Source organism: Anser cygnoides, chromosome 5 (genome assembly GCF_040182565.1).
Source record: "Anser cygnoides isolate HZ-2024a breed goose chromosome 5, Taihu_goose_T2T_genome, whole genome shotgun sequence".
NCBI classification, from domain to species: Eukaryota; Metazoa; Chordata; class Aves; order Anseriformes; family Anatidae; genus Anser; species Anser cygnoides.
In genome coordinates, this window is record NC_089877.1 from 63,893,400 (window position 1) to 63,919,197 (window position 25,798).

General features: G+C 59.6%; 1 protein-coding gene across 13 annotated transcripts in view; it reads left to right on the forward strand.

The window, feature by feature from the left end:
• The window catches only part of TRIM9 (tripartite motif containing 9), a 45,795-nt gene that overhangs the window by 14,792 nt on the left and 5,205 nt on the right, over positions 1-25,798 (forward strand). For 2 of the 13 annotated variants that reach the window (XM_048066116.2, XM_048066110.2), the window contains exons 2-10: positions 9,403-9,498; positions 9,938-10,060; positions 14,983-15,093; positions 15,419-15,572; positions 17,572-17,729; positions 19,321-19,459; positions 22,835-23,023; positions 24,369-24,410; positions 25,041-25,064. In XM_048066116.2, coding sequence (XP_047922073.2) covers positions 9,403-9,498; positions 9,938-10,060; positions 14,983-15,093; positions 15,419-15,572; positions 17,572-17,729; positions 19,321-19,459; positions 22,835-23,023; positions 24,369-24,410; positions 25,041-25,064 — 1,036 coding nt within the window. The other 11 variants (XM_048066119.2, XM_048066112.2, XM_048066120.2 and 8 more) reach the window with 9 other exon arrangements.

Sequence of the window (25,798 nt, forward strand, 5' to 3'; positions counted from 1 at the left end):
CCAGCGGATGAGTTTTCTCGCCCCAGCCCTACAGGAGCAGCGGCTGCCAGCCGATCGCCACCCTGGGATGCGCCTTCCTGCCCCGGTGGGTCCTGCCCCGATGCGGTTTGCATTTCTGGGCGATTAAATGTCAAAGCAAAGTCAAGATGCTGGCTGGCCGTCAAGCCTATTTCCGGCCGCACCGGGCTGCAGCACGCAGATGGTTATTAAAGGCTACGGGGCGAGACAAAAGGGTGGCCAACGCACCAAGTGCGGGAGGAGGAATCACCCCATGGGGCTCGCAGCCTGCTTTCTCAGACGCCCCTGTGTTTGGGGAAGGGTTGGTAAAAATCACTCTTTGTGCGGTTAATCGGGTTTAAATTTAACTCCGGAGTAATCAGATTGAAAGACTTAATGCAATAATGGGATGGCGGAGCTGGGGTGCGAGGAGCCGTGCAGGGAGGCTGAGTGGGGAGGGGATAATTGGGCTGGAGGCAAGTGGGGCGTGATTTTAAGGCAGCGAGAGTAAGGTCTGTGGTGGGCACCTTCCTGGGCACGGGGCTGTGTGGGGACACGTGGCAGGGTGCCTGGGGGGCGCTTGGTGCTTGCAGCCACACTCCTGCACTAGCTGCAACCCCAAAAACTGGGTGTGCTGATCTCCTGGCAGCTTAGACTGCAGGCTGGTGGTCTTGTCCTGTTTGCACGCTTGTGCGCCCACAGCGCCTTCATTTTGTGTGTGGAACAGGCCCTTGGGACCATAACCGGAGCCTTTGCATACGTGTTTTTCCGTGCAGTGTGGAGGAAAACAGGTAGGGTTTGTCCGGTGGGATTTACCCTACCGTTGGCAGGGACATCTTTAGATTTTCTGATTAAGAAGCAGCAGCAGCAGTTCGTGCCGTTCCCACCTAGCCAGACCCAAACCTGCCCCGACCACAAGTGTTTCAGAGCTCCTCGGCCTTTCCTGGCAGCCCTTCCCCTAGTGCCCGTTTGTTCTGCGTAAGTAAGAGCATTTCACAGCTCGGTCCCCTGGTGTCACCAGCAGCTCATCCCATCGCACACCCGTTCTCGAGCCCCTTCGGGCACGGGGTGGCCGAGCTGGAGACGTGGCCACCGTGTCCCAGCGGTCGGGTGACAGCCAGCACCGGGGGAGGCTGCGTGTGGGGCTGTCCCGGAGCTCGGGGGACGCAGCGAGGGCCCCACACCGCTCCCCTGGGTCTGGGAAGCAGGAATCCAGGGCTTGGAGGCTTGCTGAGAGCCAAGGGAAAACGCCACGAGGAGCAGAGGCCTGGGCAGGGACCAGCTGCTGCGGAGATTAGCTGCCGAGCAGCCTTCTCAGGAAATGCAGTGTCTGGCTTTATTAACTGCCTTCTCTCTAATTAAGGCTGTGCATTGGGTTTATTACTCTCTAAAACAATAACAATGCTATTTCAGTGATTGCCTGGGATGTGGGGGATCTCGCTCGATGAGACACTTCCTCCTGACCTGCAGAGTCCTCCTCCAGGAGCTGAGCCCTGCTTTCCAAGGCCGATTCTAACTAGATGGGCTGAGTGTTATTACTCTCGATATTCTCTGTGCGCTGGCTGCCCCAACAACTGTGCCCCAGACGGGTGGATAACTCCGTCAATAAACCATCTTTCTGTTTCCCTCCTGGATGCTCACTCGGGGCTGGTTTTGCACTGGGAGGGCTCCGAAGGGAAACAGCATCCAGCAGCAGCTCCGGGTAAGGTGCGCCGCACTTGCTGGGGCACCGGGACGCCAATTTCTGCGGTTTCCCTTCAGCACAGGCTTGTGTTTTTTTCCTAGCAGCCCGTCTGCGAGTTGTCCTGCCCTTTATCATCCTTAGGAGAGGGAAATCTGTCGACGAGGCCCGAATCTGCCTTTTCCCCAGGCAGCCCGGGTGGCGCTCGGGGGATGCCAGCTCGGTGTGTCGGTACCCATGCCCTCGGACCTGCCCTGACCGATTTCAGGCCATTTTCTCTGCCACCTGGGCTCAACCCCGATCTGCTCATCTCACGCACGAGGCCACGGTGCATCTCCGGTGACACGGCCCAAACGGCGTGGAGCTGCACCCAGGCCAATTAGCTGGGCGTGCTAACGAGGCTGATGGGCCGTGCTGGGTGGTGCTGTGCCCCCCGACGCCGCTGCGTGGCCGGAGTGGTGAGCAGTTGGGGCGCTCTCTCCTCCTCGTCTGTGGTTCTCCTCTCTCGGCACGAGGGCACGGGGAGCTCTCCGCAGCCTGGATCCGCGCCCATCTCCTCTCTCGTTTCCGGACCCCTCCAGCTGGGTTCAGCTCCAGATGAATCCAGCTACCCAGCAGAGGATGGATCTCCTCCCGGCTCCTGCAGAGGGGAGCCTCGGCGGAGTTTTTGCGCTGATTCTGCCCGCAGAAGACATCCCTGGCGAGGAACCAGACCGCCTGCTCGGGGACGTGTCCAAAAGCACTGGTCCAGGGGAGCTGCGGGCACCTCCGCCCGCCGAGGACACAGCCTGGGGATGCTGAACTGTGCCTTGCAGGGGAGGGGAAGGAGCCCGGAGAAATCGCCCACCGGCTGCGGGGTCGTCCTCCGCCTCTCGCCAGCCTCATTCGTCTCCAGGAACACGCTGGGGGCTGGACCCAGCCATCGTCAGGGCCGTGCTCCTCCAGAGGTGCCTCAGCGCCGGCGTGAAGGGGAGCCTCGTCTCCCCTGCTTCGGGAGGGACCTGCTTGCCCCAGGATCTGCCCCCATCGGCCTGCAGCAGCTGGCCCTTTTTTAAAATAGCTGCGCACCCTGGCTGCGTACCCGCGGGCAGGCAGCAGGCCCCTGTTTTTCTCAGCACCCCCATAAAGGAGCTGGCGTCTCCCCCTGTGATTTCAAAGGGCTGCGCCTTAGGTTTTGCCGGTGAGAAGCTGAGGTGGTTCGGTGCTGAGCGCTAACGAAGGAGAACAGGAATTAATTGGGCAGCATCACAGGGCTGTTGCTAACACCTTGCTGCTCGCATTTCTTCTCCCTAAAAACCCAAGCAGGCGCCGCGTCCTGTGTCGAAGCGAGGAGAGCATCTTCAGCACATCCGCGCCGCGAGGAGCAGTCCCCACCGCTCCCGACTGCCCCTGCCATCGTTTATTTGTCGTGTGGGCCATGCTGTGTCCCCGCCGCGGCCGTGTCCCCAGCACGGGTCGTGTTACCCCCGTGCCCTACCTGAGTGCCCCCCGGCCACAACGCCCCCCCTTTCTCCGTGCCTCCAGGTCAGCAGCCCCGTGAGCCGCAGGTGTCCTGCCGTGCCCTGCTGCCGTCGGTCCCTCTCTGCAGCCCCTCTCTTGCCTTGCCTTATTTTCATTATTAATATTATAATATAAATATTTTAATATTTTAACATTTTTTAAATATTTTTTCATTATTAAACATATAATAATTCATATTACATATTGTCCTGGTTTCAGTTAGGATATATTCGGTTAGGATATAATTGATTTTTTATATTCTAAAGGATATTATATATTCTAATTGATATCATATGTATATTTTATGACGTCCTGGCAGTCCTGCGAGCCGGGAAGCATCGGGTTGGACTGCGCCCACGGGTGGGCAGCTCGGCGGGGTGCTGTGCTGCCCCAGGGGGAAGGGGCAGCATGCTGCCCGCCGCCCCACAGCCCACGCACCAGCTCGGCTCCGTCCCCAGTGCTGCTCCCGGCGGGGCTCTGCAGGCCCCAGCTATTCTCCAGCCCTTTCGGCGTGACGATTAAGCGCATTAAAATCCATGAAAAGAGAATAATTGCTGTTTTTCCCCTATTACTTCCAGCAGCGTGCCCGGTGCTGGCTGGGGTACAGCTCCAGGGGCCGGCGAGCAAAGGGCAGCAGGTGGCTTCCCGAACACCAAAAAAATCCTTCCAGAGGGGAGCCTGGGGCTGAGCCCAGCCGGCCCCAATCCCTCTGCCGTGCGCGCAGGGCTCCGGGCGGGAGCTGCAGCCCTCAGCCAGGCGGGGAGCCGGGCTGTGCAGCTCACCCTGCGGCTACGGACGGGCTGATGGATGTCTCGGCATCCCTGACACCAGCCGAAATTTTTTTTAGAAACTCGGCGTTGCCCGCGGCGAGGTCTGCGGGGAGGCAGAGCGCCGCCGCGTGTGCTCCCCGGAGCAGGGAACCCCGGGGCTGCTATGAAAGGGTCTCAGCAAGGTCATTGTGCTTGGGAAGAATATATCCTTGTCTTGTTTCCAGGCTGGAGCCTTTCAATCGCTTCTGCCCGCTGAGGAAATACACTGCCCTAGTGTGCGCCTGAACAAAGCCAGCGGCCGGGGCCATCTGTGCACACAATTCCTGCTCGGCGCTGCGACGCCCATGCCTGCTCTGCTGTTCTTTTCTCAACGCTATCAAAAAAAAAAAAAAAAATCAGCGGTTTTAACCAAATTTTAGCGGGTGGCCGGCAGCAGCCTGGCTTTGGGGCTTGGCATGGGGCTTTGCCCCCTGCCTCGTGCCCCCCCAGCTCGAGGGAGGGCTGCAGCCAGCCGGCTGCCTGGCGGGCAGAGGGCTCCTGAGGATTTTTTGCCGGCTGAATTCTGCCCTGCCTCCGTCCTCACCCGGTGCACAGCTCCTGCAGTGTTGCTGCACGGCGACAGGGGAAAGGAGAGTCAGGAGGGGGCCGCGGGGGGAAAATTCCCTGTGCGCACTACGCAGTCTGTGTCCTGCTCTTTGTGGGCATTGGGAGCCTTCAGCCTTTTTTTTTTTAATGAAAAAGCCGTAACGAAAAAGCAGCTGGAGGAGCCGTCGGTAAAGCTGAACGGCCTCTGCCGTGGTCTCAAGCAGAAAGACTTGATTCCTTGGTCCCCCCTAGGAGGTCCCACCAGGGTCTTGGATTCATTCCAGCGGGTGTAGCGGCATCTCCGCCTCTTCCCGAGATGCAGAGGGGGGGGCCCTGTGCAGGCCCTGGCATTAATTCCTGTGTCAGCTGCCCCAGAGATAATCGGCTTTGCAGATCCCCAGACCCTGCCCCGCACGTGCGGAGCATCATCTGCTTGGCAGCCCCCAGCTGCGGCAGCAGGAGCGGCCGGGCCCCCGCGGGCTCTGTGAGCGTTTCGTCTTCTGGGGGGGCGGACCAGGGAGCAGGCCCTGATCTCGGGTGCCTCAGGCCAGCTTTCAGGGCCCTTTGCTGCCTGATTGCCCTCCGAAGACACCGGAGGATTGCGGTGGGCTGCAACAAAAGTGCCCACACACGGACAGAGGCAGCGGGGACACGGGGACGCGGCCGGGGGCTCGCAGGCAGCAAGGAGCAGCGATGCTGCGTCAGCCCCGGGACGGCCCCGGCGGGAACGAGAGGGTAGCAGATGGGAAAAGGAGGGACGAGGAGGGGACGAGGGCAGGATTTTCCTGCCGTCTGTCCCTGCTGGGACCAGGAAGGAGCCCCCCCGGCATGGATCTGCCATCGCAGGGCCCCGCAGCCCCTGGTCCTCCGCTGAGGCAGCGCCGAGTCCCGGCTCCCGTGGCTGCGGTGGAAAGCCGACCGATTGTCAGCGGTTTAGCTTCATCGGTTTTCTGACCGAATGCGAGTTTTAATTAAACATCCCGCTTTAATTAGCCAGGCATGGCGGACGCTAAGCTTGCCTCGAGATTCGAGGCTGCAGGTCCCGTGCTTTAATGAAAAGAAGGAGGCAGACGACTGCACCCCCGGCGTCTGCGACAGCTCCTCATCCTTCCGGGGGGGCAGGCAGAAGAGCTGGGAGCAGCACCTCGTCTTTTCCTGGCTCGTTGCTCTCCTCTTCTCCCTCCTGATGAAGGAACACCCCGCTGCCCCCATCTCCTGGCGGCCGGGGGCTCGTCCCAGCAGAGAAAGCGGCCGCGATGGCTGGAAGGAGAGGAGGAGCAGGGTCTGGTTGCTACACGTGGGATCAGAGCGGGTCCTGGGCTCTCAGCGTATGCCAGGAGTTATTTGGGGTGAGTTTTCTCTCCTGGGGTGGCAGCAGTTATCTGGAGCCTCCAGGTGAACCCGGATCACCTCCACCGACGGCAGCTGGGTTGTACAGGAGGAGAACCAGACCGGCTCCTTCCGAGGGACGCTGAGGAGGTGAAAATGGTGCTTTCCTGCCGTTTTTGTGGCTGCAGGGAGCCTGCTCAGCCCTAGGGAGCCCCCGGCTCGCTGCACCCCACTGCACTCATCCGTGCTTTGGGACCGGGGAGCCAAAGGCTGGCAGAAATCCCGTTGTGAGCCGTGCCTGGGAAGGAGGGCTGCAGAGCCATTAGTGCGCACAGAAAGGGGACGGATTCTCTCCCGAGCGCTTCGGGGACAGAGATTGAAGCGCTCAACTCCCATTAATGCTAATGTGAGCTACTGAGGTCTCCTCTTGCTGCTTTGAAACAAGAGCATCAGCAACGGAGGGCTGCGTTCTGGGAAGAACAAATGCGCTTGTTTTTAGGACTGCGCTAGGTGACGTTTTTCTGCATTTCATACTCATTAATTCCCTGCCTGTGCTGGCCGGGGTGAGGCTCTGCTCCTGCACATGCAAGCAGGCTGTCACCCCATGCCGCGGAGGATTTGGGTCTCCATCCACCTTCCCGGCCCTGCTGGCAGACACCGGTCCCAGGGCAGGCTTCGGGGCCCCGAGAAACCCCAAGAAGCCCGGGAGGTTTTGCCTGATGGTTCCTTTCCACGTGAAGATGCAAAGATCATCATTTCAGCATTTCCCCGGGAGGGGAAAACCTCTCCAGCAGGTCAGAAACCTTCCCGGCGTCTTGCTGCCTGCAGGAGGGCAGGCTCCAGGCTGCCAGGCTGGGGGCGGCAGCAGGGTTGCAGCCCCTCTGCTGCCCTGCCAGAGCATCCCCCAGCCCATCTCTCCAGCCCCAGTCCTTCAAGACCTCAGCGTGAGCCTTCATCGCCCCCAGCCACACTCATCCGTCTCTCCCTTGCTCCCTCCATGGGTTCCTGCAAGCTGCCTCCTTGTTTTCTTGCGGAAAACCTCTGCCCCTTGCGCGCAGCGGTGAAATCCTCCTCCGAAGCGACAGGCTGCGTTAAAGCTTGGGTGTGCTCCAAGGGGAATGGCTTTCCAGGAAGGTACCTGGAGGATTTACGGCCCCAATCAGGCCGTTTAATTTCTCTCCACGGCCCCCGATTTACAAACAGGATAACAGAAGACAGAAGGACTTGTTTTCCCTGCGTCCCGCGGCTGTGAATCACGTCGTCACCGCGCCTGCGGCGCTGCGCTGCACACATCCAGGCCTGCCTGCGAGCCCCCGCGCGCGTTCCCATACACGCCGCGTCGTCACAGGGCATTAATTAACATGGTTTAATGGGCTAACCACGACGGCTCGCGGCTCCGAGCCCCCAGAGGGGCGCGTCCCCAGCAGGGATGCAGCGCGATGTTTGCTGGGGATGCCCGGCAGCCTGGGGCTGCACAGGCTGAGCGCTCGCCCTGCCGGGGAGCCGTGCACGTGGGAGGCATTTGGGGACGCAGCAAGAGCTCGGGAGGGAGCCCGCAGGCGGCGGACCATCTGCTTCTCCCACTTGCTGGGAAACGTGCACGGCTGGAGGGTTGTGGTGGCTCTGCTCCCACCCAGAGAGCTTTCCTAGGGGGCTGTGACGGGACACCCCGCTCCCCGCTGCAGGAGCCCAGGGACACGGGAGGGAGCTAAGGTGGTATCCAGGGAGCAGGGGGGTCCCGGGGACACGAGAAGGAGCTGGGAGGAGCACGGAGAGTGGTAGGGAGGAAGATAAAAGGCCAGAGGACACCAGCGCCTGCAGTCCGTGCTGCTCGTGGAGGAGCTTTTCAGGTTTTGAGCCTACCCAGGAGGCAGGACGTCGCCCGGGCTGCTGGCACCCCCGGGGAAGGCGCTCGCAACAGTCCCCGTGGCCCTGCACGTCTGCCTTTGCCTCCTCAAAACAGAGCCCGGCCTCTCGCAGACGGGGCCGAGGTCTCTGCGCTGTGAAAGCCGCTTCATTTGGTGACCTACCCGTGGGCAGCGCAGAGCTCGCGTTAAATTTTAAGGGCACATTTAAAACGGTTGCCCGTTAGGAGAGCCTCAAAGAGTTATGCTGAGATAAAGATCCCTTTTTTTTTTTTTTTCCGAAACGTATGTTGATATTAAAAAACGGCTTTCTGAAGGCTCTGTGAAAGGGGGGAAAACAAAAAAAAACCACACCGCGCTGCAGTTTTAATGAGGAGCTTGTAAACCTCCCAAACTCCCGCTGCTTTCCTGTATTAGCTGCCTGCTGTACCGAGGAACAGAGCCCTGCGGTGCTCAGCCCCCAGCAAAGCACCGTGCCAGGCTGTTCCCTAAACCTGGCAGGGCTGGAGCTGTGCACAGGGTGGGAGACGTGAGCTCAGGCCAGGAGCATGGGGATTTTTGCCGGGTTTTGTCGGGGAGGGGACGGGATCTCGCTGGGGTTTGTCCCCGCAGGGAGCAGCAGTGGCAGTGCCGCTCCTGCAGCCCTTGAGTCGGGGCGAGGAGCCAGGCAGGCTGCTGAGCTGACTTAGCAATCCCATTTTTATTAGAGATGCATTCGCTGATTAGCTCCGCATCCTAATGACTCGGTGCACGATAAATGACCGAGGAAGCGCAGAAATCGCTCGGGTTATATTAACATCTCCGGGGGAGGCAGCGGCAAGGTCGTTTTCTGGGCCACTGAACGCCTGCCCCTCGCTGCTCCCCGCTCCCTTCGACAGCCATCCCATCCCACCTCTCCCTCTGCCCCTGCCACATCCCCGGGAGCACAACGGCGTGACCACGGAGCGTTGGGTTTTGGAGATCTGGGGACATCTCCGCCCTAAAGCCCGCGTGCTGTTTGCGGCCCCCAAAACGCGAAATCTCTCCGAGAGGTAACTTACCACGGGCGCTTTGCCCAGCTCCTGAAATGATAACTTGGTGAAATCACAGCAAGAGGGAGCTGAGTGAATGTTTGCAAGGACGAAGATGGAAAGCCCGTGGCGTTAGCGTTACGTCGCTGCGTTACGCCACTCAGCAGCGGCTGGGGCAGGCAGCGACGTGCCCTCGCGCTGGCGGAGGCAGGGGCAGGCAGGACCCCGTTTGACTTCGGTTCCCGTGGGGATTGGGTTATTTTCGGGCTGATTCGGGTGGCCTTTTGCCCATCATCCTCAGCACAGAGGTCAGACCCTGCAGGATTTCTGGTACCTGGCTCCCCAGCGAGCACGGACCCGGAGGGGGCAGCGGGTGGCTCGCCTGGAGATGGCTGTGGCGTGTCCGTGACCACCTCTGGAGAAGGGGGACACCAGGTCTGTGCCTGCCAAAGCCAGGGCCTCTGAGATGATGGCTAACCCTCCTTTTCCCCTTCCCACTCCCAGGGCAGCAGGGGCAGAAGGACACCTCCGAAGGCTGCGCGCCCCTGGAAGGCGGCGCTGGGACGGCACTCGGTGCCCAGCCCAAACGGCGCGCACGTCGGCTGCTCCAGCACAAGGACGAGGCCAGGAGATGGAAATGACCCTGCTCTTTCTTCCCCCTGCAGAGCCAGCTTTCCCAGGCCCTGAACGGGCTGTCAGACAGAGCCAAGGAGGCAAAAGAGTTCCTGGTCCAGCTCCGCAACATGGTGCAGCAAATCCAGGTACCGTGTCTGCCGGTGGAGGAGCAGCCTTTCTGGGGATCTTCTGCCCCATCTCCCCACCTTGGTTTGTGGGGGTCCTCTGCCAAAGGGGCCCACCGTCAGCACCCGCCTCTTTACGTAGCAGCCCCCTGCAGCCTTCCCAAAAACTGCTCCTCCCAAAGCCGTCTGTGTCGTGGAGTGAGCAGCAGTGACCCCGTCTCTGCCATACCCAGACCCGAGGCCAGGGTAGGATGGACCAAACCTGTTCCTCACCTGCCCCTACTCCATTTGCCACGAGGCAGAGGTGTAAGCACTCCGTACACTAACACCACAGATTGGTGTGTTGCAGGGCCATGGCTGTACATATAAAAATGTTCTTTGTCACGTCGTAAATAAATCCTGCTTCCCAACCGAAACGGAGAAGCGCCCCCGGGCTGTGACGCTTTGCTCTGACCCGCAGGAGAACAGCGTGGAGTTCGAGGCCTGCCTGGTGGCCCAGTGTGATGCCCTCATCGACGCCCTCAACAGGAGGAAAGCCCAGCTGCTGTCCCGGGTCAACAAGGAGCACGAGCACAAGCTGAAGGTGAGCCCTGCCCGCCAGCTCGGGTGCTGCCAGCTTTCTGCAGGGCTGCCGCCAGCCCGGGGCCAGGACCACGGCGCTGTTTTTGGGGTGAAGAGCAGGGAGGTCACCGTGAAGCTGCTTTTCTCGCCGTGCTTTGCACATCGGCCGAGTTCCCTTTTGCTGCAGGTGCTCAACCCGCGCCCAGCATGACAGGCCCTGAGCAAAGCGCTGCTTCCTCCAGGTCGTAGTTCCCACTGAATTACGCCGTTAGCGGGCCAATTAGCAGTCATTAGGTCATTAGAGCCCTCTGTACAGCATCCACAGACCGTTAGGTGACCTTGTCCGTGTGCCACGTTGCTTCTGAGCTACCAGCCTGCTCCTGCAGGATGCGGAGTGCTGTGACTGCTGCTGGTTTCAGCGCAAGCTGCGACCCTGGGGCACTCGGTGTCACGAGGTGCCAGTCCTGTCGCCAGGCAGGAGCAGGAGCCTCTCCATTTGCAGTTCTGCTCCTTGCTGCCCCTCTCCCTTGTCCCCAGCCTTTCTCCGACCGCTGCGCCCAGCGGGCTCCCTTTCACTCTTCCCCTTTGGGGCACGGTTAATTACCCTCTCAGAAGCGGTTTTCCTGCTCTGCACAACCCGCAGAGGCCGCTCACACGCAGGCCAGGGGAAGGAGGGAGCCTGCTTCCCACCGCTCGTCCCGCATTGCCTGCTTCCTGCAGCATTAACTCAGCACCATCACGGTGGCTGCTATTTAAAATCCAGAATCTGTTCCCGCTCTGCACCGCAGCCCATGCAGCGGGGTCAGATTTTTAGCCTGAAATTCTTTTATTTTCCCTTTTGATTCTTGAAGGCGGGGGTAAGTAATACACGCTGTATGTTGCTGTAGGCGTGGATGGGGAGAGCTATACCTCCCTGACCCACCCGAGGGCCAGCTAGGGTCCTGCACGGTGACATTTACCTCCCGTGGCTTCGGCACTGTCGGGCTGGGGCACGCAGCCTCTGCACACCCTTCCCCGCCGGCTTGGGGACAGGGACAGAGAGGGTCTTGCCTGCTTTCAAGGCGAGGGTGGCCACCGTGGGAGGGTGGCCGTCACGGCACGGGAGGGCACGAGGACGAGGGGCACGAAGGGACAGGGCCTGCCAGCTGGCACCGGGCCACCGGCGCCTGTCACCGCCGAGCCCAAGCTCCCGGTCCCGTGGAGCACCCGTAGCTGGGGTCAGCTCGGCTTCGGGGCTGACCTACTTCGGCTTGACACACATTTGGTGCAGGCAGGCACCGGTCCAGGGCTGCCCGTGGACCAGCACTAATTGCTCCAGAGGGGGGAAATGAACTTGGGAGGGACATCTCGCTGCCTTTCCCAAACCTCCCTGCCCTTCCCAAACCTCCCTGCCCTTCCCAAACCTCGTTACCCTTCCCAAACCTCGTTGCCCTTCCCAAACCTCTCCCCAGGCTTGGATTCAAACGAAGAGCCAGGCTTTAACAAACAGCATCCGAAGGAGCAGCGTGGCCGGGTTTTAAACTCCTTGTCTGTTCTGCTCCTCGTGGCTGGCCCTGGTTTCCAAAGGACTGTTCCCCAAGTTCCCCTACAGCTCGGGCTGGATTGAGCCGGGGCCGTACAAGTTCCCTGCAGGGTTGTCCCAGGACGAAATTCCAAGGGTAACATCAAAGCCACTGAGCTCCTGGACCTCCTGTCCATAGCACTATACGTATCTGTGTCTCCAGAGCTGAAATGCTGGTCCATGACCCTTCTTATGGGATCACAGTCCCCAGCAGGGCTCATCCCAGGCACCGGAGCCAAGGTTCATGTGAGGTTGGGTGCCCTGAACGCCAGAAATCTAGCCGAGTGCTGAGAGAGGAAGAAGGTGAGGAAGACGTTTAGGTAGAGATGAGCACGGGTGTTACTGCCTTCCAGGAGCTGTATTAAGATGTAAATTATAGTTAATATCATCTTGCGGGAAAGAAAAGCTCTTGAAATAAACGTCCTATTTTAAGGCAGTAGTGAGGTGCTGTGAGTGCACAGCAAACGCCCTTTTTATAGGCTGTAATTAGTAACCAGCTCCTGCCTGTTGCCTCCTTTGACATGCAAAGGGGGAAAAAAAAAAAAAAGACATAAAAACGACCAGAAATGAAATGTGTGGAGCTGCCCGAATCCCCTCGCCAGCCGAGCATGGTGCCCTGCTAGCCTTTTCCCAGAGGATGCCACCACTCGGCGGTTGTGCTGCCTCTGGGTTCCAGCAGAGCTCTGCAAACTACCGACTTCCCTGCACAGCCTAGGGCAGGCTGGTTTTCCTGGAGATCTGGTGGGTATCCCAAGCCCTTTGGGTTCTCCTGAGGCTGCCCAGCCACCGCCTTTATCTCCTTGCACGAGCCAAAGGCTTGAGGATCTTCCAGATTTTGCTTTCAGCTCTGGAATCACCTCCCCTGGTATTTAATGGGAATACTTCATTTCTGGGGTAACGAGGAGCTGAGATGCCCCACGCAGTGGAAATGCCGGGTGACAGCAGCAGATACCTGACAACCTCGGGTTGTTCACAGCCACATGGGAATCCCACAGGCTTCACTGCCCCCAGTGGGTTTTAGCCTACAGGGGGGGTGTTTGTGTCTTATTTTTACAACTTTTTGTTTCGTGGTCAAACCAATTCACGGGGTCTCACTGTCCTGTCTGCATCAAAGCTGTTCCCAGGCTGCTGTAGAGCCACAAAACCCCACTGGGTCCCAACCCAGGATCCGTCCTCCTGGCTTGGAAACCCTTTGGTGGCGGTGAAGGGACGGGGGGCTTTCCGCTGTCAGCTCGCCTGCTGGGTTTGCACTGCAGTCAAACCGCTGCTTCATGCTCTGGTTCTCCAGGTGAAGAAGTTCTCCGTCCCCAGGCGGGATCACGGAGCTGCAGAAGGGCAGGACGGAAGGTTTGGGTGCTGGCAGGGTGCCCTGCCCAGCCGCCGCCCAGGTAGCAAGCAGGGCGAGCTGCAAGGCGAGGGCGGCGCGTGCCCAGCAGCCCCGCTACGGAGGATGCCCTGACCTCTGTTAGCAGGGATTATCTGCCTGGGAGGCCGGTAATTACCTGGCCTTCCTGCAGCCCCTCGTGCAGGAGGAGCTGGCTGGGGCCGGCCTCGCCTCGCCCTGCGGCTGGGGAGCGGGCAGGGCAGAGGAGCAGAGCTGGGGCTGCTGTCACCACCTCCCGGCTCCCTCCCCGCAGCGCCAGGAGGTCCCGCGGGTCTCGCAGACCCTGGAGCAGCGGTGGCAGGTCCCCTTGGCTTGCCTGTCACCCCGTCCTATTCCCAAACAGGTGACCGGTGCTGGGGGAGCCAGCAGGGTGTTCTCTAACCACGTAAAGTAAACCACGGGCTGGGCTCTTCCCCAGTGCCCGGCCAGCGGCACAGCTCGCAGCTCAGAGACCCAGCATCCAACCCTTGCGAGAGCAGGGCCAGAAAAATCCCCCTCTCCCGAGGCAAATTGCTCCGATTGATGCAAGGGGCTTTGCTCTGCGTGGCAGGGGCTGCTGTGAGGCTTTGCACTCCCCCTGCGCCTTCTGGATCCTGCCCCAAAGGACTGGGAAAGGAGGTCCAGGGGCTTGCCCACACTTCTGGAAAAAGGCACAGCAGGGCCAAAGAGGGAGCGTAGGAGTCCAGCTCTCCAGGAGCGGCTGATGCCTCCGCTCCGTGCCAGCAGAGCCATTCCGGTGCACTCGAGTGTTAAAAACTGGCACCGAATGAACTCTTCCCTCTAATGGAAGCATTCGAGGCCAAAACGAGCGTGCGCTTCTCTCCTGCCTGGTCTCTGAGCTCTCCAGCATCTCCGCACGCCTCCGCACACGCTTCTCGCTCTGGAGGACAAGATGGGAGCTCCCCCTGCTGCCTCGCCAGCCTGGCACGCCGGTGTGTGCTGCTGCTGCTGCTGCTGCTGCTGCTGCTGCTGCTCCTGCTGCTGCTGCTGCTCCTGCTCCTGCTGCTGCTCCTGCTGCTGCTGCTGCTCCTGCTCCTGCTGCTGCTGCTGCTGCTGCTCCTGCTCCTGCTGCTGCTCCTGCTCCTGCTGCTGCTGCAGCCCTGTCCCCAAAGCAGCAAGGGGTGTCCTTGCAAACAGCAAACCCCTAAAAACCAGGAGCCAGCCAGGAACGCGTTTCATAGCATTTCAGACGCATTGTCCCAAGTTGCAGGGCTTACGGTTCTTTTCTTCCTGCTAGGTGATTAAGTGGAGGTGATTAAGTTATAATTAAGCAACGCGTGATCTGATTGATTGCCCTGCAGGAGTCATTGCCCCCGTGGAAGCCCGGGCTCGTTTGCCGCAGGGGGCTGGCACGTGCCTCGTTGCAGCTCTGCCTCCCTCCCAGCAGCACGGCTGGCTGCGGGGGGGGGCACTCAGCCCAGGGGGTTATTTTAACACGGGATTCACTGGCTTTCCCAAATTTTAGTGACAGCTTAGTGCAGCCTTTTCCATCAGCTGCTGGCTCTGCAGCCTGGGGAAAAAAAAAAAAAAAGAAAGAGGCAATTCTGCATGGTCCGTCTCAGCCGATGGGGGTGAGCACCTCGAACACACGAGTCTCACCCTCAGCACTGGAGCTGGGGCAGGCGGAGGCTTCATTCCTCTTGGAAATACCAAAACCCCAGGCTTGCTCCTCACCCACCACCCAGCGGCTCCACTCGGAGGCATCCCCACGGAGGCCGTAGTAGCAGCTCAGTAGCTCTGGAGATGGGCGTTTGCTGTGCACGGAGCTAGCAGGCTGCCATTGGGAAGCTGTCTTAATTAAAGGCAGAGCAAGGAACTGCCCTGCCGCCTTGAATAATTGCCTGAGTTAATAATTATGGGCCAAACGAGGCTTTCTGTTGTTCGTCAGGTTTTCGAGGATCCGGAGTTCGGTAAACGAGTTTTGGCCATTTCTTTTTTTTTTTTTCCTGGGGTCCCAGCCCCGCGGCCGGGGTCACCGTGGCTCTCCTTGTCGCTGCAGGTGGTGCGGGACCAGATTTCCCACTGCACGGTCAAGCTGCGCCAGACGACGGGGCTGATGGAGTACTGCCTGGAGGTCATCAAGGAGAACGACCCCAGCGGCTTCCTGCAGGTCGGTGCGCGGCCGGGAGCCCTGGGGAGGTACGGCGGGCAGGGCAGGTACAGCGAGGACGGTGCGCCCCGTTTTTTCCAGCCCTAAAATCGAGGGGCAGCCTCTCCGGGTAGCAGCAGGCCAGAAGCAGAAGGAGGATGGGGCCGTGCGTTGCTCCGAGCGCAGAAACAGGGGGTTGCAGCTGGCGGTCGGGGGTCGCCGGAGCGGAGAAGTGGGGGTGAGAAGAGGCACGGGGAAACTGGGGGAGCAGGGTAGGGGCAGGGAGGGTCCTCAGCACGCAGCCCCCGGCGGCACCTCGGCGGCTGAGGCTGCTCCCCGCCACCAGATCTCGGACGCGCTCATCAGGAGGGTGCACTTAACCGAGGACCAGTGGGGAAAGGGGACGCTCACGCCCCGGATGACCACGGACTTCGACCTGAACCTCGACAACGCCCCTCTGCTGCAGTCCATCCACCAGCTGGACTTCGTGCAGATGAAAGGTAAGAGTGTGCCCGGCGCCCCTGCTCGTGCCGAGCGCCTCCGCGCAGCGCGGCGGGGAGCAGAGGAGAGGTTCGGCCTGTCCCAGCGAGCCGAGGTGGGAAGGACGGAAGCCAGCCTGGCTTTCGTGGCCTCCTCCGGGCCTCCGCGTCAACCTCGCCTCTGTTTCTCGGTGGTGAAGTGCAGAGCGCAGCTTGCCCTCCCTGCAATCCCCGTTGCTGGGCTGGGGCTTGTTTTGGGAGCAGTCCTGTGCCACGCGTCCCCTGTACCACAGCAAATACCAGCACCTAGGGACGGGTCAGGATGGGGCCAGCTTAGCACATACAGGGCGTGAGACCACCAGTGGTGAGACCCTCACCTCTCACAGGCTGCACCGGTGAAGAAAGGGCCTTTAGTAGCCACGTAAGACATTTGTTTTCCGTCTGGGTGGCCCCGACAGCAGTGGCATCAGTTCCCTGGTCCCCAGTGTCCAGGTTACCATGAGCCAGGCACTACTGGGGGTCTTTGGCCCAGCTCCACAAAGTGAAATGCAAGAAATTCCTCTTTTAAGCAGGAAGGTGGTTTTTTTTTTTCAATTTTTTAGGTTTTTTTTTTTTTTTTTTCACTGCGAGAGTGGTCAGGCACAGGAGCAGCTTGCACAGGGAGGCGGTGGAGTCTCCTTCCTTCTAAATATTTAAAACACATTTGGGTATGATCCAGCGCAGCCTGCTCCAGCTGACCTTGCTTTGAGCCAGGGTTTGCACCAGGCGATCTCCAGAGGCCCCTTCCAGCCTCCTTGCTCCTGCTGAGGATCCTACGCAGGACGTGGAGGAGACCCAGCAGGAGGTGGTGAACGGGGAACGTCGGCCACTCGAGTCCATCTTTTCTTTCCCGAGCATCCCTGCCTTCTCCACATCTTGTCTGGGTTCTCCATGTCATTTCTGCCGGCTCCCGTCAGATTTGGGGCGGTGAGGAAGAGGAGGGAGGACGAGCGGCACTGCTTAGAGCAGGGTTGGGAGGCAATGTCCGACGATGGGATGTTTCAGGGGAGTGGCTGTCTCAGGGGCTTTTTCCCTGCCATCCCATTACCTTTTGCTGCTTTGCAGAGCAGGAGCAGGCTGTTACACACGCAGATACCCAGCTGCAGGTGTGAGCAGGAAGAGCCCTGGGACTCCTTTACGTCCCCTGAGCAGAGCACCCGATGGGCGGCTGTGGGGTGCGCAGCCTCCTGGCTTCAACCAGGGGCGCGCAGAGGCTGAGGGCAGCGACTGGTGGCCGTTCGGAGACCTCTCTGACGTGCCTGTGCCTTCTGCACCTCTTTTGGGATGCGTCCAGCAGCAAGAGCTGTTTGCTGGGGGAGCTGGCAGGGGAGGGCAGCCCCGGGGCCCCCGGGAGCGGGTGCTCTGCCGGGGACAGCGTGGGAGGACCCCAAATCTTTTTGGCAAGCTGAGGGCCATCGTCCCCTACAGTGGCATTGCTGCGAGGCGCCCTCATCTCTTCTTCGCTGCGTCTTGCAGCTGTAGCCTGCCTTTTTAGGACAGACCCAACCTATGCTGCGAGGCCCGAGGGCTCGTTCGTCTCTGCTGCTGGAGCACCGCTTGTTTTGGTGCAGTGAATTTGGTGGAGAAACAGCAGCACTTAGTGCTGGGCTGCGGGTAAGGCCAGGCACCCTGCTGCAGCCAGCTCTGCAGAGCATTTCTGGGAGCGTCCCTGCTTCGGGACATGAATCAGGGCAGTGGCACACCCCATCTACTGTTGTTTTGCCACGCTTCTCCAAAACGCGTTAGAAAGAAATCCAAAAGAAAGCAGAGAAACTCCAGGGAAATCTCAGCTTCACCAGGCTGGAGGCTGGAGGAATTTGGAGGAGCTTGCCTGGAAGAACAGCTCTTTCTGCTTCTCACCCGCGAGGTTGCAGTTACACCCCCGAGCAGCGCTGGTTGAGCCCCGAGGCACTAAATCCGTCCTCCGTGCTCCCCCCCGGCGGCGGCGCTAGCAGCCAGGGTCACACTAACTTGTGTTTAGTTTCCTCTCCAGTGCCGGCCCCGCCGATCCTGCAGCTGGAGGAGTGCTGCACCCACAACAACAGCGCCACGCTGTCCTGGAAGCAGCCCCCCTTGTCCACGGTGCAGGTGGAGGGCTACATCCTGGAGCTCGATGACGGCAACGGCGGCCAGTTCAGGGTAGGTGCTCGGGGGCCTCGAGATGACCGGAGAGCTTCCCCGGACCTTTTGCAAGTCCTCTCCTGCCTTGGAGACGTGAGACTTGGCTGCTGGGGTGCCCAGGTGTGGTGCAGACAAGCCGTGGGCTTTCTTTGGGGAGGTTGAAGTCGTTCGAGGGGGTAGAAATACCTTCCCGGTGACCAATATGACTTGCAAATGCAAAGAATCCGTTTGAAGCTCTGTCTTTGTAGGTTGCTAAATATTTCAGGCGAGGTATGCTAATTGCCACGAAAGTCTCGTGGTTTGCCAGCTGCCAGAAAGCAGAGGTGTTTAAGGCCTGAGGGCTTTTAAATTGCTGTAATTACACAATTAAAATATGATTTTTTTCTGATCCGACACGCTGATAATTATCCCGGCGTGTTCACATCCACCGAGAGCAGGCGCAGCGAGCGGCCCATCGCGTTTTCTGCGTACATCCACACGAAACTTAGCTAGGCAGGAGCCGGAGCAGAGCGAGGACAGAAGAAAGCAGGTGAGATCTGGAGAGGGAAGGGCACAGGAGGCCAAGTTAGGGGAGCCCGAGGCTCAGCAGAGCCACTCCAGCAAGGTGAGGGCAATTCCCCGGAGTCCCAATTATTCCTTCCCTCCTAATTTGCCCAGAGACTTTGGAGTGCCGACCGCCTCTCACGGGACACCGGCTGCAGGAGGGCTCCTTGGGTGCCAAGAGCCACCTTTAGCTTCTCGTCACCCATCTCGGTCCGTTTGTCAGGGCACCCACGGCGCGTTGCTTGACCCAGAGCTTGGGCTGCTCCCAGCCCCTGCCAGGGTCTTTGGGGAGGTAGAAGCGACCTGCTCTGCTCTGCTCTGCCCTGCTCTGCCCTGCTCTGCCCTGCTCTGCCCTGCAGGGGAGCCTGCAGGCAGCTCTGCAAGCCCCGGGGACGTGCCTGGGAGGACAGGGAGCAGGTGCAAGCACTGGCTGCCTCTTCTAGGAACGGCACAGCACCACCCTGGCAGCTCTGGCAGCAGAGCAGGGCAGGCTCTGGAGTCAGAGCAGGGCAGCAAAGCTTTCCCACGCGGGTGAGATCCCCGTACAGAACCTCCATCCACACCACGAAGGGCAGCAAACCTCAGAGCTTTGTTGTGGGATCTGCTAATTGCAAGTGAAGGTTTCATGAGCCACACGTTTCGGTAGCCTGTAGATGTGTTTGTTCGCCGTCTCTGCTTCCACAGCCTTGTTCCTTTGGCAGCAGGAGCGTGACGCGCCAGTGAATCAGCAGCACTTTGCTGAAATCACCTTGTTTTCTTTCAAGGAACGCTTTGATCCTGCCACCCAAGAGCATGCAGAATTGCTTTCTGCAAGGATGCTTCTCTCTCCCGTGCCGTCTGCATTAATTCCTCTCTCTGGCACAGTTCCTCTGGGATTCAGGCCGGGATCGATGCTTTACAAATACAAACAGCGTATCCTTCCCCTACAGAAACTGCTCTTACGCCACGTTATTGTCAAGGAACAAACCGCTTTGCTCTACTTTAGCAGTGTGCAGGGCCCGTAAACCTGCCCCAGGCAGCGGTGCGGGGGTCCCGGCACTGACAGGCGCCTGTGCTTGCTTGGCAGGAGGTGTACGTGGGGAAGGAGACCATGTGCACGGTGGACGGGCTTCACTTCAACAGCACGTACAGCGCCCGCGTCAAAGCCTTCAACAAAACCGGAGTCAGCCCCTACAGCAAGACCCTGGTGCTGCAGACATCCGAGGGTAAGGCGGCGCCGCAGCCCCGGCCCCGTGGGCTCGCACGCTGCTCACACGCACGCAGGGGGCACGTCCAGCACAGCCGGGCTCAGCGCTGCCACGCAGGGATCCTGCGGGACCCGAGCACTCGTGGCGGGGAAGCCAGTGCTGAGGGGAAAAAGGAAGGCTGTGTCAGGAGCCTCGAGCAGTGCCCGAGTTCCCTCTCGCCCCTTCCCTTTGCAGAAGGTGTTTTTTTTTTGGAGAGAATCGGTGCGGGTGCAGGGAGAGACGTCCCAGAGAGGTGGTGTAAGATTTTGCTGTTGTCAGGGCTCGTATTACACCCAGGGGAAGCTCGAATGTCTTCACTGATTTCGTTTAAAAGAAAAGCAAACGCTCTCAGCATCGCTCCCAAGACCCTAGGGGCTGTGCGTGGCTGCACAACAAAGTAACCGCAGCATCCCCTGAAAGCCTGGCGGCGCCCAGCAGGGAGCAGAGGGACCACGGAGCCACCCAGCTGTCCTCGCAGACCCCCAGGACCTACAGACAGCCACGCTGGCACCGTCTGCGGAGCTGATCCCCCGCTGGCAGGCGCTCCGGATACGAACAGCCCTCTCGCAGGCCGTGGAGGAGTCTCCCCGCCGGACTCTAAGTGCATTTGTCACACCAGGCGCTTAATCCGTCGCGGAAAATCGGCTTGCTTCTGACGTGCAGGCTGTGAGGGTGGCTCTGAGATACAGGAGGAGGTCAGGAGCGGTGGTGCTGTGGCCACGGAGGGAGGGATCGGCCCCACGTCCACCCGGCAGCTCTGCTGCCAGGCAAGGAGCCTCCCCCGGGGGTTCTCCGCGCTCGGTGGGACCCCTTTTCCGTATTTCCCGGGCTAAATGCCTGGGGGGTACAGGCCAGCCAGGAACGGAGAGCACACCTGGCAAAGGGGTTGAGCGGAGAGCCGAGCCGTGACAAGCCCCTTCTCATCCAAGAAGCAGAAAACTCGAATCACGAGCCCCAAAGGCCTCGGCGCATCTGTCCGAGAGCTGTGGGCATGTTTGCAGAGCTGGGAACCAGCATCAAGGAAGCTGCAGCGTTGCTCTGAAGAGCCAAGGACGGGAGAACCCGGAGCCAGCCCTGCACTGGGGTGGCCGAAACCCCTCCTGAAGGCCAGCAGTGCTCACCCAGCTCTGTGCCTGGCTTCCCCGAGCCTTGCAGGAGGCAGCAGAGCTTGGGCTTCTCATCAGCTTCGTGTCCCTTAAGCTGCACTGGAGCAGCTTACCTGTTGGGCAGCTCCAAAACGTGAAGGAACCTGGAAGAAATCGGCTGTTTGTGGTGGTGCCAGCAGGCCGGGGTGTTCCTGGGGCCGGTTCCTAGGTGAGTGCCAGCACGCAGACCTCTCCTGACAAAAATTGCTCACATTCAGCATCGGGGGAAAGTTTGCTGCTTCCAGCCTCTGCACTGGGCGGGCTTCGCACTTGTTGTCCCTGCACAAAAGAAAGAGGAAGAAAATATCAAAGGGGCCGGGAGCATTTTCTGCTCTCAGAGGCAGTCGGAGCTTTTTGGGCTCCGAGGGAAATAAATGCCATCCGTGTGCAGCTTCTAGATCTTGGCGAATGGAGCCGCTGTGCACATCGCGGCCCCCGTTAGGCTTTTATTCCTGTCTGGACAGCAGCATCAGGCCTTTAAGTGCTGTTTTCCCCGAAATGGCTTTCAGGCGCCGCGTTCCCCGCAGCCACGCTCTGCAGCTTGCTGCAAAGTGTTCCTGTAGGGGAGAGCAGGGGGTGGGGGGGCAAAAAAAGAGCCGGGCTCAGGATGAAAAGAACATCTCTGAACACAGCCGTCCTGTCGTAAGTGGTCATGAGACGTTCTCCTTGGAGGGTGTTATTAAAGGATGGCTTCTAGCTCGAGCGGACAAGGTCCTGTCCAAAGCTCGTGGAAGTTAACTGGAGCTTTCCTTCCTTCCCTCACGCTCGAGCCAGCCCGGGGGAAGAGCAGTGTGCCCGCCTGCCTCCCCTCCTGCCTCTCCCCGCTGCTGCGAGTCCCCAGTTTTACAGTTTTAGGTAAGGCTGCAGAGTTGAAGGCGAGCCAACACCACGAGCAGCGGCTCCCAGCTGCCTCTGCCACCCGGCTGTGCCGGGGATGCGGCGAAGCAGCTTGGACACCGTGGTTCGAGACCCCTTCCCCAGCCTAGGCAAGCAGCAGGAGCTTCCCTTAACGCCGTGCAACTTTTTCAGGCTGTAAAAATCCCTCAGCTGGGGCACTGGGTCCCAGTTCCCTCACCAGCTTACCGCCTCCCGTACCGCACACAGCTTCCCCTGCAGCCACGAAGCGACCTGCAGCAGCCGCACGTTTTGAGCCAGCGTCGTTCGGACAGGGGCCGAGCAGCACGGGGGGAAGTGCGCTGCAAGGGGCCGTAGGAACGTAGGATGCCGGTCTGGGGGAGTCACGAGGCGTCAGAGGGCACATCCTGACCGAACCCGGAGCTCCGTTTCTTTCGGAAAAAAAAAAAAAAGGAAGGTTTTGCAGCGATGCGCCTGCCCCATTTCCGAACCCACCGACGCTCTTTGCTCCCGCAGCCTCACGCAGCAGCAAGCTCCAGAAGTTACCACCCACCGCGCAAAGAAGTGCTTCTTTTACCTGTTTTAACATGATTTCCAGCTTTATCGTGGTTCACAGAAAGAGACAGGAAGGCTGGGGGCACAGAGTCGGGGGCGTGAATGTGCGGAGGACGGAGGATTCAGGATCTCCGTTAGAACACCCCTTGGCAAGACGAGGGGAGAAATTGCAGGAGGTGACCGTTAGCGGGGAGTGGGATCCGACGACGTGAGGGGTTCCCTCTAGTGTGACCTTTCTCTGTGAATCGCATGAGTTGAATTCTCCTCGTAAGGCTCAGATGTGTTTTGACAGGTACAAAGAGACACCAAGAGCCCAACATCCCGAACAGCCTTTGAGTAAGGTGGGTGCTTGGTGGTGCTTAGGGTGTTAGAGCTTAGTGCCTTCGCAGCCTTCCCGACGCACTAGGGAAGGGACACAGCCAGCTCTGTGCCAGCAATTGTTGTGCGCAAAAAGGTATGAGATTTGTTAAAAAAAATGACGGGAAGTGTGTGTGGTAACTTGGGATTTTTTTTTAGGTGCGTTATTGTGACGCGGTGCAGGACTCGTTTAAAAGAAAAACCTCTTGAGCGCCTTGGTGACGAGGAACGTTTTGGAAGACAGCCATACATTTATTGTCGATGTTACCCAAGGCAAAGCTCCCCCGAAGGGCGCCGCTGGGCTGCACAGCACCGCGTGTCCCTGCTGCACACCCCGTGCCCACACGGACGCGGGTCCGGGCGTGCTGCCGGCGGGCCGGGGCGCGGCGCGGTCGGGCAGAGCCCGTTTCTGATCTCTGGTTTGCATTGATCTTACGTTTAGAAACGCAGCCAGAAGAACAGACCCTCCCTTTTCCAGTGCCTTTGGAAAGATTGCAGCTTCGTAGAATGAGCCCTTTCTCCTCCACCCTTAATCTACAACCCAGCTTTCCGGGGAGATCCTACTTTGAGCTAAGATCTTCGGCCCACCAGCTGAGCTTGCATTCTTCTTTACAGTCCCTGAATTCAGCCGGTGAGCCGAGTGCCTCTGGCATTTCCTCTTGGTCTGTGCTTCTGGCCATCTCCAAACTGTTTGTTTCGTTCTGTTCTGTTCGTTTTTCCCATGACATGCGGATGGATGGCAGGGGGGCCCCGTCCTGGTTGTCAGTGGGCTTGCCCCCGAGGCGGAGGGGATTTCGGTGGTGCGGTTCTCGGGGTGTGCCCGGCTGTGCCTACAGCATCACCGGGTTCATCCGTGGGGTGCTGGAGCGGCGCAGCCACCCCGGACGTGGGTCCTGCTCATGGCAGGGCCGGCACGGCCGGGCTGTGTGGCACAGAGCGCGTTCCTCCTCTCGAGATCTTGTGCCGAGACACAGGCAGGGGAACAGAGCCCCCCCCCCGTCGGGAGAAACCCCTGGGGACATTTCCCTGGTTGGCTTCCCCTCCCCAGGCAAAGCAAGGTCGGGCTAAGACCCGCTCGCGGACCCCTCGCCGTCTGGCTCCTAACAGGATGGGGGCTCCGACAGCTCCGCTCGGAGCTGCAAAACCAGACGTGACCGTACCCGAGGCTCCTTCCCTGCAGAGGTAACCACGCCGGCGGTCCCTCGCTCGGCTGGCAGCACCCATGGGTGCTTTGCTCGCTCCTGGTGTCCGCGGGCCGTGCGGGCAGACCGAGCCCGGCATCGGCCGCCGGCGAAGGAGCGGCAGGCGCGGTGCATCTCAGAGCTGTTTTCTAACCTCTCTTTGCACATCCTCCGTTGTTAAGGATCCTGGGCCCCGATTCTTCCACCGCTCCGGATTTACACCACTCCGTGGGCTCCGGCGGAGTAATTCACGGCTTCCTCTGGTGCGAGCCCAGGAAGAATGGGGGCCCCCGATCGTTTCGTTTCCATCCCGTCACCTGGAATGAGGAATGCTGCAGCATGACCGTTGCCAACATAACCGGGGGCCCGGCGGCTTTATTTTCTTTGTGCTTTTTATGTTTTTCCTCATCATCTTGCTGTGCGCTAATGGCTTGAACTCTGTTTTGTTACGGGCGTTTCTTACTTTGTGTCCAGCGTGCCGAGACGTCCCCCGGTGGCCGTGAGCAATGTTCGTCCACGGAGTTTGTATCCCTGCAGGCGCGGTCCGGGTGGCGGGGCAGGGCAAAACGGGGTGGTAGCAGGGGGCTGAGGTCAGGAACTGCCCCAGGGACCCCAGGCCAGCAGCACCCAACCTCACAGGTCATGTTCGGGACCCCTCCCCGTGCTCTTTGGCTTTTAATGAATCAGGCCTCCTGTGGCTGGCCGGATGCTCGGGTTAAATGCTCACGAGTGTTTCTCAGGTGACCGGGTGTTGTTTCGTAGCTGTGATGTGTGAAATGTAGTATCTCTTTGTAGGATGCAATTTTGAGACACAAGGAACGCCTTACTCTCAATTAGGCAAGTATATTTGTTACAATTAACTGGCACCTACTCCATGTTGCTCATCCATGTTTTCCTTTTGTTACCTTTAACTTTCCTTTGGCGAGCGAGCAGCGTTTCCTGTGCACACCCTCCTTGCAGAGCACCCCCCAGGTGTCCCGGCGGTAGGCAAATTGAAAGAACGGCCATTGCCGTACGCTGCAAAGGCATTTAACTTTCCCCCCACCGTGGTTTTGAAGAGAAGCCCTGTGGTTAAGAACTGAGCCTCTTGCTCAAAGCAGTGTGCGTCCCCATCCGCGCTGATCGGGGCGCTGGTGGGAGACGTCCGATTCAGAGTGCCTTCCCCAGCCGTGGCGCTCAGCAGCCCCCAAATTCGAGCCCAATCCTTCCTCCTTTGGGGGGGAAGGTGTCCCCTGAAGGGCACGGCACGTCTCTCACACACCGTGCCTGCCAGCAGCACTGCTCCATCCTCGCTTCATCTCCCCCCATGTCGGTGTGCGCAGAGCCCTGAAAGCTCCGTGCGCTCGCCGGAGAAGCAGGCGAGCAGAAATTGTTTCTGATTCCTTTTTTTTCTTTTTTTTTGACTGAATGCCATCTTTACGTGCTGTTTTCTTTCCCCGCATGCCTCTCCTCGGGGGATGACCACAGTTGACATTAAAAAAATGGTGGCAGGTACGGAATCGCTTCTGTCGAGTTGCGCAAGCCCGCGTGCATGTGAGCCGTCCCGTGAACCGTTCCAATAAACCGCTGAATCAATCTCACCCGAGTGTTTCATTCTTCAAGGCGTGTTTACTTCTGCAGGCGTGAGAGTGTTTTGTGGATGTGTCAGTTCACGTTTCGGTGACCGCTGGAGAAAAAGCCACCGGTGAAACCGGGACGGTGGCTTGTGCAACCCCGTGCCTGTCTTGTCGAGAACGTGACCCCGTACCTGTCCGGTTGCCAGAGACCGAGTCCCGTGCCTTTAACCCGTTCTGACTCGTGGAGGTCCTCGGGCGTTGTCCAGTGGGCTAGCTCTTGTCTTACGTGTGGCCGGCTGCTCCGCAGGGCTGTTCCTCGGCGTGCAGCGGTGTAAATGCCGACCTTTGTATGTGCTTTCGGTTCCCAGAGCTGCCAGCCCCCAGACACACACAGTTATCTGCTGATCTCCAGCTTAGCCTTCCCACACCGAGCCTGACCCTGCAAACCATTGCTCACACGAGCAGCCTTTAGCCCTAAGAGTAAGTATGAATACCTGGGCCAGCCAGAAACCTCCCAGGATCGCCCGTCCCCAGCTGCTAGGGCCAGACAGAGACGGAGACGATCCTGCGGGCTCCCGAGCCGCGAGGGGGACAGGCAGGGGAGCAGCAGATCCAAAGCTCAGCTCGGAGCCCCAGCCGTAAAGCCAGGAGCCCTGTGGCCGTGCCCTG